Consider the following 17,626-nt stretch of genomic DNA (forward strand, 5'->3'; position numbering starts at 1 on the left):
GAGTTCCAACAAGTATAATTGTCCAGTATAATATACTGGAGTTTGGAGCATCGGTGCTCCAGTCTCCAGTATATTATACTGGAATCAGCAAAGTATACCGGTCCAGCATAATATGCAGGAGTTCATACACAGGTGCACCGAACTCCAGTATATTATGCTGGACCGGTCTCTGTTACAGTAAAATAGTGGCTATTTTTCATTGACTTCGCAAACGCCGGCTATTTTTGAATGACTAGTCCGAAAATTGGCTATACCGTGTTATTTTTCTAGAACTTTCCGTATTTCAGCAAAATAGTAACTATTTTTTAATAACTTTACAAACGCTGGCTATTTTTCGATCACCAATCCAAAAACTGGCTAGCCCGTGCTATTACTACTTGTGTTTAGGCATACCACATGATTCTCCATGGACCTCTGTGGCCACAGCTTTTCTTCCAAACAAATAAAAGAATATATAAGTTAATTGAATGAACAAGACTATTACAACTTGTATTAAAGTGACTAATATGCCCCTCCAATCCTATACTCGTAACCTAAGGAGTAGGATCTTTTGCCCTTTGCACCATTTTGGTGACAAAGCCAAGAATTGCTATTAATTTACAAACAAAAACAATTTACACAAAATACCAGATTTCAAAAACGAATTGGTAACCCATAGTTGAGAAATGTTCTAATACATCCATCCCATCCAGCAGTGACAACCACAAGACCCCATAAATGAGGAGAGCTTAATGCACCTTGCCATGCACTTTTCAAGAACTTGTACTCCGATTTGCATACTGAAGGGGTGACGGTTACTGGACTCGGATTAGGCAGCTTCTCCTCTGGCCATGTCGCGGTGCCCTTAGATAGAGAGTCTAAGAAAAACGCACGCCCAAGGGAAAAACAATCTAAAGTCTTTGGCAGCGAGTTCTCGTTGACATTCCCATTTTCTAAAAAGCTTGTAGGTAGTGTTCCTGGATTAGTTTTGAACCCGCACCAAGGTATGGCAACTGATGCGTTGTTGGAAAAGAAACTCTCTGATGACCGGACATGTTTTGGTTTGTTTGTAGTAGTCCGGCCCTGGTTAGTGTAGTTCCAGATATGAACATTTGAATCCTCAGTAACTGCGAGAATGTGTTTCCCGTCTGAGGTGAAAGATGCAGGAAATTGGCTTCCAGAATTTCGAATTCCTAGACACGCAGCAAGAAATACTTTCAGAAAAAAACTCATAAATCTGCTTGGCGCCAAATGGATTTCACATCAAGACATCAAACACACCTTTGAATTTGCAGATGATATCAGATCCACAAAGTATTTTAACTTGTGAGTCAGCAGAAGTTACCATGACTTTGCTCGAGTCGTTCGGACAGTACTGCGTGAAGTTTACAGTAGTCTCTTAAGCGCACAAAAATAATTCGTGTATTACAAAAATGGAAAGAAAAAAAAAAGGATACCTGAAATCCAGTTATTCTTTTGCGAGCAAGCTTCTTCTTTCCTTGAAGGCATACTTGTGAGCCCATCTGCAACCGATTACCTAATGCAAACGATTGATAGTACAGTGTCAAATGCCAAAGAGAGTAGATCGAAACAAGCAGAAAATAACAAAATAGCTTTCAACCATTTAGCTGTCTAATCGATGTTGAAGCTACACTACGTAAAATAGTTAAACTAAAAAGGAAGATACTACGTAAAATAGTTAAACTAAAATAGTTACACTACGTATAGGGAGGTGCGCTTATATACCTAAAGTCGTAGAGAAACACCAAAGTGTCTCTTCTATTTAAAAGTGGCAAATACTAAGTGTTAAACTCTGCCCCAATATACAAATTTTACACCAACAATGAACTACCCAGGATTTCTAGCATAAAAAGGAAGAAACCTTAACTTTGTTTTATATTCAGATGCTAAAAGCTTACAAGGGCAAGTAAAAGTTGCAGAGGGAGGCACCCTCAACAACGTAATGTGTGTGTGTGTGTGTGAGAGAGAGAGAGAGAGCACTAATGTGTAAAATCAAGAAAAGCCATAGGAGATTTTATGTCCTATGCTATATACCTAGCCCACACCCACTCCCCCAAACCCCTGAGTCCTCAGAGGTGCGGCCAACTTGGTGTCGGATCAGCTCGACAGGTCACTCAATAGTCTATGGCGGAGTATCTTCCCCCATTACTACAAACCACTAAAACTGGTATGCTATTCGTAGGCCAAAAGACTTTGCTGTAACACAAAGGCTACTCACCTCTGGAAAGAACACACTATCAACGAATTTAGCTTATCTCACAAAATACAAAGAGAAGTGCATCGAAAACATACTTCCACTGAGCATAACGTGCAATAGGAAATGATATATTCGGCGAATATACCTACCATGACAACCGACTCCAGACAATTCAAAGACGAAACATAATCTATTTCTGGACTTTTTAAGTTTCTTAAGACATAAGAGTGAAGACCCCATGAGAGGGAAAAGGAAAAGAGCAAAAAGAGAAGATTCAAAAGCAAATATGCGTCCGCACCTACTACATCATAAAAACGACAGTTGCCATCCATGGATCCCACAACGCCCCCCTGCACCAATTAAAAGCAATAAATTAACAGAACTGCATTAAAAGTTATGGTACAATTTTAAAAATGTAACAGCAATGCAATCAAACCTTTCCATCGGGACAATAACAAACAGCAGTCACTATTTCTTTTACATCAGTCCAATCAATTACTCGGCAACCATGCACCTCCCAGAGACGTACTTTCCCATCTATTGAACCACTAATGAAAAAGTTATCATCCGCTGGATTGAATTCTACAGAAGTGACTGCACATAGAACACAGCATTTACACATTGGTAACAAGATCATCTACCAACTGAAAGATCATAGGAAATACTTTAATATGAAAAGTAAGTGCAGGCTCACCATAATTATTATGTGAATAAACGCCAAGGCATTGATCGTGCCCTACTTGCCAGAGACGAGCTGTTTTATCAACTGAAGATGACAGCAGATACTGCAGAAAATGATGTCCATTACATGAATTACAGCGTGTTCAGATTGGAAAATAGCCTAGGATACCACAAAAGACATACTTGAACCAGAAAGATATTATACTAACCCCATTTTTGGACCATGAAAGGGCCAAGACCTCACCCTTGTGTCCATGGAACTCATGCAATGGCTTCTCCAATATCCGGAAAATCTTTGGCGGGAAGACGACGCAAGCTGATTCCGATGACTTTTTCATGATTTTTGACCCATTAATTTTCTCTCTATTGTCGTTTAAAGAAGCTAGTTTTGATGTATGAGTCAGTGAGAAGTATAAACAAGATGGGTCGCTATCCTGAACATTCAAGTTGCTCGGAATTTCATCTGCAATCACCCTCCAAATGCGCACCATGCCATCTTTGCCGGCACTTGCTAGATATTGGCCACAAGGACTAAACTTCATTGTTGAGATTGAGCCCTCATGTGCTAAGAACTCTTGCCCTGTGTAAAGTGAGGACAGTTCTTTTGACTCCTTACTACAAGTGTGGACCCGGACTCTATGAGTGTGATTCCCCGGCTTTAAATTGGAGTCCTTGGCCTTCACCTTGTCTCCTATTGACCTCATCTTATTATGGGTCGCAACAGTGAGCTTTTGAAGCCAACTTCTTTTATTTTTTGTCTTAGCATCAACTGTATCAATTCCATCTGGTACTCTCCGCAGAAGCTTCTGAACCAAAGGCGATGACCCAAGAGTTCTCTGGAACTCTTCAGCAGAGAACAATCTGTTCGAACCTACTTCACGTACTTGGCTAAGCATACCATCCTGACCAAATCCATCCACGACAAACTCTACTCCATTGTCCAAATTCCTAATTTTGCAATGCAATCCCGCCTCTGCTGCATCTTCATCCTCCAATTCCAAAGCTTCATTAGACTGGGAAGATTGAGACGACCGACCTAAGAAACAACTGTTTCTAGAATCTGAATTCGCCAGCACGGTCTCACCGCTATCCCTAATTCTTTTTACATCATTCTGTTCATGTCCATCAGGTCTGACCCAACTCGAATTCGAACCTAACCATTTCAAAAATCTATCACGACGTTCATCAACACTTTCTAAATCCTTATTCCAAAACTCATATCCTAAAACACACTCCTCGCCCCCATCACGAGTGCACGCCTCGTTGCAATCAGAACCCAAATCAGAGACAGAAGTGATGTCATCACGGCTATCAAAGAAACATTCTTCTTCACTGTCACTATAACTTCCCATCATTCTTTGAACTCAAACTACAAAATCCTAGAAAGAAAATGAAAATAAAATCAGAAAACAGCCATTTAGCAAACAATCAATCAACTGATCAACTAAGCCTCAACCCAAAACTAGTGAGGTCAACAATATATGCTGGCCAAAACTTAAATTTCCAATCAAATAGGAAAGACAACTCAAAAACCAAACACAAATTTTCTAACCAAACAAAAGAAATCCCCATACATAATCAATAAACAAGAAAACAAACAAAATTGAGTATCAAATTCAACAAACATGACCATAATAATCACAAGTACTTGAGAATAATTCATCATAATTTGAAAAAGGGGTTCAAAAAATACAATCAATATGCTGACCACACACAAGAAATAACTAAAACAATATGCTAATCAACTCTACAACTAAAATGACAAAAATTCACCATTTTCAACATAAAATAAGAGATTTTTCCTACCAGAACTGCCATGAAATTAACCCATCATCACAAGTACTTGAGAATAATTCATCATAATTTGAAAAGGGGTTCATAAAATATTCTAATCAAGAAATGGTCAACACAAAATAAATAACTAAAATGAACAAAAATTCACCATTTTCAGAAATAAAGACAAGATTTTTCATACCTGAACTGCCATGTGATTATGGAAAACCCTCCAGAAATCAGTTCACATAAAGGCTGATCTACTGTAATTAAAATCAAGACTGAGCACAAAAATTGGACCAAGTAAGAAAATCTCAATAAAAAAAGGAACCAATTTTGACGAAAAGGCAAAGCCACAAGGAGGAAAGTGAGTCGTTTTGTTAATTTCTTCTCTCTAATTTTGGGTGTCACTTTCAATTTTGAGGAACGAAACCAACGCTACTGTATGTATATATTAATTAGGTGACAGTTTTAACCCCCGACATGATGTGTCCATTCAACTAACAATTGTAACTATTGTGATTTTGGGGTGCTAAATTGTTTAAAATTTCACAAATTTCGAATCTTAATTAAACCAAAATAAAGAATCATACGTCTCATTTTATCAGGATTTAACTCGGCACAAATTTTTAAAAAAAATTGAAAATTTTAATCTAAAACAAACTATAAATATTTATGTGGATACTGCTAATTTTAATGTAATTCGAATTATCTGTCGTGGTTGCTAAAAACAGTTATCTTAAATTATTTGTCATTCTAAAAGTTCAAGACTATATTAATTATTTTTTTCTTATTTTATCTTTAATATTAATTATTTTTGAAAACTACAAATACCTTAATTATGAGTAAATATTAAATGATAAATAATATTCAAATTATGGATGCATTTAGTGTTGTAAGATCAAAATTAACACAACATTTTAAAATTTCAAAGTTTTGGAGCTAGTCTAGTGGTTCTTCCTCCGGTTGTTCTAGTACTTGATTCATTGAACAAAAATATTAGAGGAATATTATTTTATTGAAAGGTAAAAAGGTCGTTAAATTTTACATGAATTCTTAGTAATTTATATGATATAGAAGGATATATTAGTTATTTTCGATTCGAATTTTATATATATATAGTTAATAAAATAAAATGTGTGTCTATACTAAATTGAAACTCATTGTTGCGTGGGGCTATAAGGTATTAATAATTAATTTAAAAAATTTCATTCATTTATTCATTGACTCATAACTACTTTTGGTGGGATGCAAATTTGCTTTACATAAAACAAGCATTAGACGAAGTCACTAACACGTTTAAGAGCTTAATTTGGCTCATTGTTAAACTGATTATTTTTATAATTTGAGATATATATATATATATATATATATATATATATATATATATATATATATATATATATATATATATATATATATATATATAGGTTTCTGTTGAACTTGAAAAGTGACTTTTAATACTATAGGACAAGCAAATGTAATAATGATAATAAATGTGATAAATAAGAACACATTTATCATCTCTTTTCTATTATTTTTCCACCATATATGTTTGTACTTTTTTCTAACTGGTCAACTCCTCCTTTCACAGCAGAAAAGAGAAAATAATCTCCCTCTCTCGTTGTTGAAAAAAATTATTCTATTTAAATATCTAGTTTTCATAAATATTTTTATTTCTTGGTTTTCACAAAATATTAATAGTGTCATAAGATAGAGAGTTTATTGTGTCAATGGATATGATAAGTTCAACGATATATTTTTTTTTCTTATCTTATTGTCAACTTGTTAAAGTAGGTTTTAACTAGACGAGTTCTCTCTTAAATGTTTTGTCCCTTGACTACTAAGAAAAGCTCAAATTTTAAATGTGCAAATCAACCAAAATTAATTCGAGATTAGAAAAATGTATTCAATTTATGAACTTCGTTCCTATCTTTATAAAATTACACTTGTATTATGTTGTTGAGAAAAGAAAAAAAAAATAGGCAAACGCCAAAAGTTATGAAATTGAAAAGTAGGCTAACAATATTCTTAGGTATTAATTGTTGACCAAAATGTGAGGCAACAATTTAATATCACCAACTCTACACACCCCTTATTCAATTCTGGCGAACTGGATAGGCTATTTATTTAATTATATATTGAGAGTTACATATTAATTAGTATATAAATTGCGGTGCAGTTTTCTCTGCCCTCCCCCAAGCAAAAAAAAAAGTATATAAATTAATTAATATATTATTTACAAAATCACACCGAAATAAAATCTAAAAAATATTACGCATGGACCATGGTATATGGCTATATGCTATGCAACACACCACTTTACAGCCAACATTCTTTGTTATTCACTTTTAAATGTTTATTTATTATCGAGTCGATTAACCATTTAAAAAAATAAAATTATTTAGTGCATATGCTAATAGATAGTAAGTAGTCGAGATTTATTTCAAACACAGTAATTATTTTTTTTTAAAAAAAGTTAAAACTACTACTAATACCATTTCAGGACCAAAAATAGAAAAGAATCTATTTGGCAATTTGACCAGTATCATATTAGGTACAATTATATGTATAATCTAGTTTGAATCGTTGTATTACCACCATTAACATAATTGAATTAGTCTTCTTTTCTTATACTAATTTGTACGAAAAAATGTTATGTCAGCACAAGCGCGTGTTAATATCTGATGTTTGACCCCAACATAATATAGATTCTCGTCTTCATATGGAGTATAAAAAACAGAAAAATTCCTCCAAAAATAAAAAAATAAATATTTGAATAGTTGCCTCTTCCTTTGGTCAAAATACCGTTGTTGTTTACTACTCTATGACCTTTCATTTTATTGCATGCAGAATATTTTAGGTCAGAGTTTAAGTTATATGCATTGGCAATATAATTTATTTTAATATTATTAGGTAAAATAAATCTACAGACAATGACAATAATATTTTATATCAAGATTGATATGATAACTTAGAAAAATAGAAAAATAATATGAGATAACTAGCAAAATTGATTTTCACATATAACTATTACACGCTAATGCAACACAATACCTCCATTTCATGCGGTATATCTCTTTTGTTTAAAAAAAAAAAAAAGGACAGTTCGGTACACAAATTATTCCGTATTTGTGCATGCATAATCTATAAAAGTGTTGCATCCCTAAAGGTATGATGTAGAGAGCCCAAAGGCGCATTTAGTATAGAAGCTATGAGTTCAACAGAACCCATAGCTTTTGCTCATATCCTGTATTATGCCCAAAAAATCACTAAGTATGATCAAATAATAAAATTTTTAACCCATTAAATTAGATGAGATATAGTATAATTGTGAATCTGAACCCATAAAGTTTAAATCTTGGATCCGCCTCTAAAAAGTCTACTCTAAAACAAATATTAGCAGCTGCTTCCATGCTTCGAACTCGTGACTATTGGTCACATAAAAATAATTTTTCTATTGCTCAAGAGTTGCCCTTCTTTCGTATAATTCGTCTCGAACATAAATATTAGTATTCCTTTGCTAGTTTTTAGTGGGAGGATGCTCGTAATAAAGACATTCATGTGGCCAACTTTTTCATTTATGAGAATGTTATGCTATGTAGCAGTAAGGTAACCCATACCATATGCGGTGCATTACTATCCTTTTCAGTTCAGGTAATTTTGCTTTATCCATAGGCCAACCTATTGGCATTTACTAATATTTAATTTAATTAGTTGGGGTCATGCCACGTGATTGATCGTTGCCTCATTCTTTATGGTTTTTGTACCCATATTCATTAATAATGACTTGTTATTTTTGGAGTGATTTCAAATATCCAATTTGTTATTTTTTTCAAGTGTTTTACATCTTTAGATATTATATTAATTTTAAAACTAAAAACAAGTTAACAGGATTTGAGAAAATAATCTCTTTTTGCTAGAAAGGGCAACAACAACAAAAAGCCCAGTGAAATTTCATAAGTGGGATCTGGGGATGGTAAAATGTACACAGACCATATCTCTACCTTGTGACGGTAGAGAGATTGTTTCGGAAAGACCCTCGGCTCAAGAGAAGAGAAAATGAAGAAATAAACAGACATTAGCAACAATACGGTAATTAGACATGAGCGCAAATGGAGATACGTGCAATAACAGAAATCTAAAAGTACGACACGATAAAAATAGAGTCAATCTAGATGGAAATAATGACACAATGTGAAATAACAAGGGGTTAGGAACAACAAAATACAAGACTCGTGCTAATAATATTGGGATTACTAGACGAAACTCTAAACTACCTGTCAACCCACAACCTTAATTCTCGATCTCCACACTCTCCTATCAAGGGTCATGTCCTCGGTAAGCTAAAGTAGCATCATGTCCTGCCTAATCACCTCACTCAATACTTCTTAGACCTCTCTCCACCCCTCTTCTGACCCGCCATGGTCAACCTCTCACACCTCCTAACCGGGGTATCAGAGTCTCTCCTCTTTACATGTCCGAACCATCTTAGCCTCTGTAGACATGTGATTTTTTACCATTCCAAGATTTTACACATTTTTAGCGTAAAATATTTAGTTTAGGTTTAATATCGTTATTTTAAATAGTTTTGACTCTTTTACTTTATTTTATCACAAAAAAATAAAAATTACAAAAAATAAAATAAATATTTTCATCTTTAGGTTAAAGTCAATTAATATATTTATATTTAAAGTATTATGACATTTGAAAATACAAAAAAAATTAGTTTCACTCGTAGTATTGTTGCGACCAAAAACACTCACGCAAGTGCACGCGATCGTCAAGTAATAGAGTAGTGAGTAGAGTATCGTTCCCACGAAGACTTATGATTAACTATTGACTAATTCAAACTCAATTAATTTGTCTATCCTTGGTTCTTCACAAAATTGAGATGTAATTGTTTTACTACCCAAACTACCAAGCAATAATCTAACTAGAGCAATTAACCAAACAAATAACAATTTCGAATAACAAACAGTAGGAGAGGATATTCCAGGGTCACAGGCTAGTTAATAATCGTGTTATGTTCTTAGCTTAAAATGACTAATCGATTTACCTGGATTGTTGATTGACAGGATTAATGTTACTCATAAGAATCTATCGAGTTCTTACTTGCATATTCAAGTTAACTCAATGCCTATATGTCTATGGAATTAAGATTAACAAGAATGCATTTACAATTCCTGTATTTCAACCAAGCAAGGTAATTGGGTATATGTCTATCCCAATTGCTAATCCGTTCCCCGAGGCCCGGGTTCAAGAACTTGCCCTATTTAATTCTATATGCAATCTAAAGTTCCCACTTTCGAGTTCAACTAAAGATTCGTAAATAGTATTTTACTGTTAGCTACTCAGCAAAATAATTAAAAGAAAAATTAAATAAACAACCCAATATGATAAACCAACTTTGTCAAATTGAACTTTAAACAACAATATTCATGTTTCACCTATGACCCTAGAACAATGGGTTTTAGCTACTCATGCTAGTGTTCATCACAAATAGATTCAATTTCATCCCAAATAGCAAAAACCAAGAGAAGAAAAGAAGAACTTGATGGTCAAATCTCCTCCTTGCCTCTTGTCTCTCTATTTCTTGCACTAGACTATGAAAAACCTCTCATCTCTTCCTTGGGCGAGCTTGACTTTATATAGGTTAAGTGAGTTTTCCTCCAGATTTCCAATTCTGTCCCTAAATAACTCTCCCCGGATTTTGGACTAGCGCGACCGTGCACCTGGACGCGCATCTAGCCGCGCTAATTGGCTGAGATTCTGTCATGGACGCGCTAAGAGTAGCATGGCCGCGCACCTGGGCGCGCATGTCCAGTTCTGTGTTTCATCACTTCTGTTCCTCGTCTTCAAGCGTACTCAGCTCTGAGGGATCTTTCTTGCTCCAAAATGGTTCCAATCACAACTGTTTAAGGCATTACCTAGGCTCCTCATCCTGCAATATATACAATTCACAATTAGAGCCTATTTTTCATCAATTAACCATATTATGATATTGGAATATAATCAAGTGGGAGAATAAACAATCGCCAAATTACCTAGATTTAACCTATTATCAACACCCCATACTTACTTCATTGCTAGTCCTCGAGCAATCAAACTATACATTCTAAAGGTTCCTTCACTCAACCATTTCCCCTAACGCCCTACACCCAGAACAATTTACATACATTACGCCTAGCAATGAACAATCCTAGCCTTAAAAGTCGACTCTTCAAGTGCCATGCAATATTCATACTTCCTCAACGTACTCTACACAAAAGTCAAAACTTGCTTTTCCATCACGAATCATATGCCCTCACAATCACATCAACGAAAATTGAATTCAATCCACACATTCGCATTATATGCTCACATATATCAAAGAAATCACTCACCCTCACAAAAGAAGTCACATGCATGCAATTAGTACCATAAGCTTGCCCTTAATGTAAATCTCTACTAATGTAGGCTTGCTCGACCCAAAATCAATTAGGACTTTTTCCTGGTTGTAATGTGGGCTAAGGGACGGGTAGGATATATTTCGAAATATGGACTAACCCTCCTAAGAACTTTAACACATCACATGAGCAACTTTAGCGCAAATTCTTCAACCCACTTCACTTCCATAAACAATATCACCCTACAAATACTCCCTTCTTCTTTAAGCACTATATTAATTCATACCCACTAGCTGAAACAAGACACAATGTATTACTCTTTTTTTTTTTCAGTTTATTCTTCTTTTCACTCAATTTCCACTAGTTGTGTATTAGTTTACAAAAAAAGTGCACATTTCTTTCTTTTATTGGTTCTACTCAAAAGTCACCCCACACTTAGTTCCTTCTTACTTCTTTTAGCGCGCATCTCATAATTAAAGTGCTTTAAGAGGTAAAAGGATAAAAACAATGTCAATTAAGAACAAAAAGGGTATAGGCTCGTAATGCGGGTGCCAAACAAAAGTCCATAGGCTCAAAAGGGTTAACTAGGGACAAATTTTATTTGTGACAAGCAATTACACTCAAAAAGATCAAAGAAAACCTAAAATCATTTTTCAAACCGAGCATCACCTAAAATTCCGCTTCAACTCACATACCGGGCAAGTTCTAGACACAAGTACAATACATGAACTACACAAAAACCTCACCACACATGGCATAAGACTCATTCCAGATCATCTCATCAAGACGCTCCATTACGAGCATTCAATTCAGCAACAAACATACAAATTAAGGCACTTTAGTGAGATTCAACAAATAAGACTAAGCGTTAGACTCTAGGGTCTATTGTGTTTAGGTGTGTCAACGCTATGGGTTCTATTTTGATTCTCTAGCTCATAGCCCATTAACCTAATCTACAAAATAAAAAGAAAACTACCTATACTCGGTTCAAGTTAAACCCTTGGAAAAGAACCGTGGCCTAAAGAAAAACCAAGGGGGAGTTGCTACACTATCTAAGAAAAAAAATAAACAAATCTTTTTGGTGTTTTTTCTAGACTAACTTCCCTCAAGAAAATTGTCTACAGGATCCTTCATCAGGAGGAGTCTACGTATTTGCCCTTTTTTTTCTACTTAGTCCCTCAAGAACCCCGTCGACAGGGATCCATCGTTGGGACGAGCCATATAACTATTTTAAACCAACGATTCCTACTTAACAACATCAAAATTATCAAAGCAAAATGAAACAAAACAAAACCAACAGTCAATTGATACAATCACATACATACAATGAAGGAATCCCCACCCCTCACATAAAAATGAAGACATGTCCCCATGGGTTAAAATTTGAAAGAGCAGTGAGGTAACTTCCCCAAAGGCTCACTCCTGGTCGGAGACGGTGTCTGGGTTGACGTGGCATGCACGACCTAGAGCTCGCAGCCAACCCATGAATTTCTTTTCTGACTTCACTTGTCGGTCAGCTACCGCGTCTACTCGAGTGACCAAATCGGTCATGGAGGTTCGCAAACCAGCCATCTCCGCCTCCATCGCAGTAAAACGGGACACCTAGGCAACTCCTGAAGATGTTGCCGTCCCAGATGGTCCTGCTGCTGCCACACTTTACTCCTGAGCTTGCGGTGTTGTACCCATATTCTCCTCAGCATCCTCTCCATCATGAGAATCATCAGAGCTACTACTCGCAGATCGGCCACCTCTCGCCTCCTCCTCTACTACTCCCGGCTTCTTGCCCTTGGTCACCTTATCAGCACGGAATTGGCCTTCCCTTTTCACCAACCTATCCACAGCTAGATTTTTGGGCACCTGAGCATCCCTGCATAGTTGAGTAACTAAAGAAGGGAAAAAGAACCCATACCTTTTGACTTGGCTGCGGACGAATATCTCTTCATGCATCACTTTGGCCACGTCGAAGTCGTGACCATTTACAAAGCACCAAATTAACACAGCGCGGGGCCCATTGACCACTATAGTATTGTGAGACGGAATCAAGCGGTTATTTATGAGGTACAGCTAGCAGTTCCCTTCAAAGGTGAGTGCTGAGGAGTGAAACTTCTCCCCATAGTCCATCCAGACCACTTCTTTCCCGGGTGCACAAATTGTCTCAAGAATCGCGCCCATTTTTTGTTCGTTGGGTTGCGGCCGTATTCATAGAAGTCATCATAACCAACCGGAGGTGGAGGCAGCTGGTAGGCCATCCGTATCGCCTAAACAGAAGCATTCACTGCCCTTTGGCGCACCGTGACTACTCCATTATCATGCTCCGCCACATTCGCATAAAATTCCCGCACAACCATTGCATTGCCCTCACCGGGTTCATTGATGAATGTGTGCAACCCCCACCTCACCAACTCCTCGTACATGTGAGGGCAGTGTCTCTGGAGCTGTCTGACGTTAATACCTCTCTCCAGAATTGGTGTTTTACGAGCTTTTTCCGCAAAGCGGGCCTGAGCTTTGGCCGAAACAAATTTGGAACTATCAAATGAGCGTGCAGGTGCAGCCCCTCGTGACCTAGATGAACTAGACTGGCTGCTCGACGAGGCCCCTGTGGTGCGTCGTTTCCTAGATGGAGTCATGATGCCTGCAAAACGGAGACACATTAGCACAACCCAACAGAAATTTTGTGACTCAATGCGGTTACTCAGACTTCACACGCATAAGGGGTCACAAACTATATAATCACAATCATTGGGACCTTTCCACAAACACCTTGTGGGCATTAGGCCTTCACAACCCCTTTTAAAACTTTTTAGAACAAGAATCACCCACTGACACTCACCAACATCACATATCAAGTGGGATTCTACCCCACACTTATCATCCACCAACACTACAACATCTTGCACCAATTTCTTTACAAAATCTAAGTACAACTACTGCAACATAGGCTTAAGAATAACACCAAAAAATCTGAAAATATAGAGAGAGAAATAAAAAAGAAGAAAGAAACTAGGGCTCATACCCGTGGTGAAGGAGAATGGGGAAGATGCTAGTGAACTCGGGGGGGGGGGGGGTCGTGAGATGGGGGATGGGTAGGTTGGGATTTGGGAGTGTTTGGAGGAAGGTTTTGTTTGTGTTTAAGTTAGAACGGGGGAAGGGTTTTCTTTTATTGAATGTGGGGTTCAGGTAGGGGGCGTTTATTAGATGGGGGAAAGGGGTAATTGAGTCTAAAGAATAAACAAAAAAAAACTGAAAATACACTTGAAAATGCCGGATTTTTTTTACGGAACTAGCACGCCCAGATGCGCGAGCGCGCTAGATTTAGCGCGTCCAATACAGAACCCATGAGCTACTAGTGCACCCAGATGCGCGTCCGGTAGCACGGTCGCGCTAGTAGCGCGATTAGGTGCGCGGCCAAGGCAGAAACTTTGCAATTTAGCGAGTCCAATAGCGCGGGCGTGCACCTGGGCAATTTTTTTCTTCAACCTTTCACCTGTTCTTACCTCGTTCGATGGCCTTAGCACCTGCCCTTTGTCACTTGTATTGGTTAGATCTTCCTAAAATACAAAATTAACACTACTACTATCGTTAGGTTACCTCCCAACTAGCACCTTATTTAACGTCGTGGCCTGACGGTTACAATAATTCAATGGGTTGCCTCCCATCTAGCGCCTGATTTAACATCGCGGAACGACTCAACATGTTCTCAAGCATCTGTCAAGTCTACCGAGGTCTTGTGACATGCAAAGTCACCACCCCATTAATGTTTTATCCTTTGACCATTCACCAAGAAAGTACCAGTTGAACTCATATCCTGCAACTCCACAGCTCCATGAGGCTTCACACTTACCACAACAAAAGGGTCTGACCAACGAGATTTAAGCTTTCCTGGGAAAAGCTTCAACCTTGAATTGAACAAAAGAACTTCTTGCCCTGGCTCAAACTCTCTATGTTGGATGTGCTTGTCATGCCACCTCTTAGTCTTCTCTTTATACAATTTGCCATTTTCATATGCGTGCAAACGAAACTCATCAAGCTCGTTAAGTTGCAGCAACCTCTTTTCGCCAGCCAAGTCCCCATCCATATTCAGCTTTTTAATTGCCCAATAGGCCTTGTGTTCAAGTTCAATGGGCAAGTGGCATGCCTTCCCATAAACTAACTTATACAGAGAAGTACCTATGGGAGTTTTGTATGCAGTTCGATATGCCCACAATGCATCGTCTAACTTCTCTGCCCAGTCTTTTCTATTTGCACTCACTGTTTTCTCAAGAATCTGATTTACCTCTCTATTTGACACTTCCACTTGATCGCTCATCTGGGGGTGATAGGCAGTGGACACTTTATGCTTGACTCTGTACTTTGCAAAAACATTATTCAGCAGTTTGTTGCAGAAATGCGTTCCTCCATCACTGATCAACACTTTGGGAGTTCCAAAGCGTGTGAAGATGTGCTTTTTAACAAAGCTTACCACCACCTTTGCATCATTAGTGGGAAGAGCAATGGCCTCTACCCACTTAGACACATAATCGACTGCCACCAAGATGTACCTATGACCATTGGAGTACGGAAACGGTCCCATGAAGTCAATTCCCCAAACATCAAAAAGCTCCACTACCAGAATGTTTTGCAGCGGCATCTCGTGGTTATTTGTGATCGTTCCGATTCTTTGGCACCTGTCGCACATTTTAACAAAGGCGTGTGCATCCCTAAACAATTTTGGCCAATAGAAACCTGATTATAGCACTTTTTGGGCAATCATGTCTCCACCATGATGACCTCCGTATGGCGAGGCGTGACAGCTATGAAGTATGGCATTCATCTCCTCCTTAGGAACACATCATCGCACCAACTGATCTGCACAGAGCCTGTATAAGAATGGCTCATCCCACATGTAAAGCCTCACATCATGCAGGAACCTTCTTCTATTATCGGGTGTCAATTCTGGTGGTGTCACCCCGCTTGCAATAAAGTTCACATAATCTGCATACCACGGGGCTGTGCTTGAGGTGATTGCCAATAACTGCTCATCAGGGAATATTTCTTTGATTGCACCCCCTTCAGCTACATGGTTCCGATTTTCTAATCTAGACAAGTGATCAGCCACTTGATTCTCTGTTCCTTTGCGATCTTGGATCTCTAGGTTAAACTCTTGCAAGAGGAAGACCCACCGAATCAGTCTCGACTTGGCATCTTTCTTCTCAAATAGGTACTGATAGCTGAATGATCTGTATAGACAATGACTTTGGTCCCCACTAAATATGACCTGAACTTGTCAAACACCCACACCACGGCAAGCAACTCTTTTTCAGTGACTGTGTAGTTTATCTGAGCTGGATTTAGAGTTTTGCTCACATAGTAGATGGAGTGGAAGATTTTATTTCTCTTTTGCCCCAAAACAGCTCCAATAGCCAAGTCACTCGCATCACACATCAACTCAAATGGTTGCTCCCAATCCGGAGCAATTATGATTGGTGCAGTCACCAGCCTTCCCTTCAGCTCCTCAAATGCCTTCAGACACGCAGCATCAAATTTGAAGGCGACATCCTTCTCAAGCAACCTGCACAAGGGAGAGGAAATTTTCGAGAAATCTTTAATGAAACGACGATAAAAACCTACATGGCCCAAGAAACTATGAATGCCTTTGACAGATATCGGTGGGGGCAATTTTTCAATCGCTTCCACCTTTGCCTTGTCCACCTGCAAACCATCTTTGGATACTTTGTGCCCCAAAATTATACCTTCACGTACCATGAAATGACTCTTTTCCCAGTTTAGCACCAAGTTAGTTTCTTCACACCTAGCAATTACTTTATCAAGGTTCATCAAGCAGTTATCAAAAGAACATCCAAACACAGAAAAATCATCCATGAACACTTCCACAAACCTCTCAACCATGTCAGTAAAAATGGCCATCATACACCTTTGAAAAGTCACAGGTGCATTACAAAGACCAAAGCGCATTCTCTTGAACGCATACATGTCATAAGGACACATAGTATTCTCTTGGTCCTCTAGGGCTATAGCAATCTGATTATACCCCGAGTAACCATCTAAGAAGCAGTAGTACTCCTGGCCAGCTAATCTATCAAGTATTTGGTCAATAAAGGGGAGGGGAAAGTGGTCCTTCCGGGTGGCATTGTTCAATGTTCTATAATCAATGCAAATTCTCCACCCGGTGACAGTTCTTGTAGGGATTAAATCATTATTCTCATTAACTACTACAGTCATCCCCCTTTCTTGGGTACACATTGAACTGGACTTACTCATTTGCTGTCTGAGATAGGAAATACAATACCTACATCAAGCCACTTAATCACTTCTTTTCTTACCACCTCTTTCATGATTGGATTGAGTCGGCGTTGTTGCTCTACACTAGGCTTGTGTCCGTCCTCCATGAGGATTTTGTGCATGCAAAAGGATGGGCTAATGCCCTGAAATGTTAGACATCTTCCACCCAAGTGATCGCTTGTGCTCACGTAGCACTCTCAACAGCTTTTCTTCCTGCAATTTAGACAAGTCAGAAGAAACAATAACGGGTAAAGTGTCAGAGTCACCCAAATAAACATATTGCAGGTAAGGTGGAAGAGGTTTAAGC

General features: G+C 37.9%; 1 protein-coding gene across 1 annotated transcript; it reads right to left on the reverse strand.

Annotated features, from left to right (window-relative positions):
* Positions 1-443: 443 nt before the first annotated feature.
* Positions 444-5,091, reverse strand: LOC104216062 (uncharacterized). The gene is made up of 8 exons (XM_009766023.2): positions 4,854-5,091; positions 3,088-4,257; positions 2,892-2,982; positions 2,634-2,791; positions 2,496-2,547; positions 1,437-1,516; positions 1,261-1,354; positions 444-1,172 (listed from the first exon to the last, which is right to left on the reverse strand). The coding sequence occupies exons 2-8, from the start codon at positions 4,231-4,233 to the stop codon at positions 634-636; spliced, it is 2,160 nt and encodes a 719-aa protein (XP_009764325.1). The 5' UTR covers positions 4,234-4,257; positions 4,854-5,091; the 3' UTR covers positions 444-633.
* Positions 5,092-17,626: the final 12,535 nt, after the last annotated feature.

This window comes from Nicotiana sylvestris, chromosome 8 (assembly GCF_000393655.2).
Source record: "Nicotiana sylvestris chromosome 8, ASM39365v2, whole genome shotgun sequence".
NCBI classification, from domain to species: Eukaryota; Viridiplantae; Streptophyta; class Magnoliopsida; order Solanales; family Solanaceae; genus Nicotiana; species Nicotiana sylvestris.

Excerpts from the sequence above, each read along its gene's own strand:
- LOC104216062 (XM_009766023.2), bottom strand. The coding sequence starts at position 4,233 with ATGATGGGAAGTTATAGTGACAGTGAAGAAGAATGTTTCTTTGATAGC. Across the intron at positions 2,548-2,633 it reads GTTATTGTCCCGATGGAAAG|GGGGGCGTTGTGGGATCCAT; the intron begins GTTTGATTGCAT and ends TAATTGGTGCAG. Across the intron at positions 1,355-1,436 it reads AAAGAATAACTGGATTTCAG|TACTGTCCGAACGACTCGAG; the intron begins GTATCCTTTTTT and ends AACTTCACGCAG.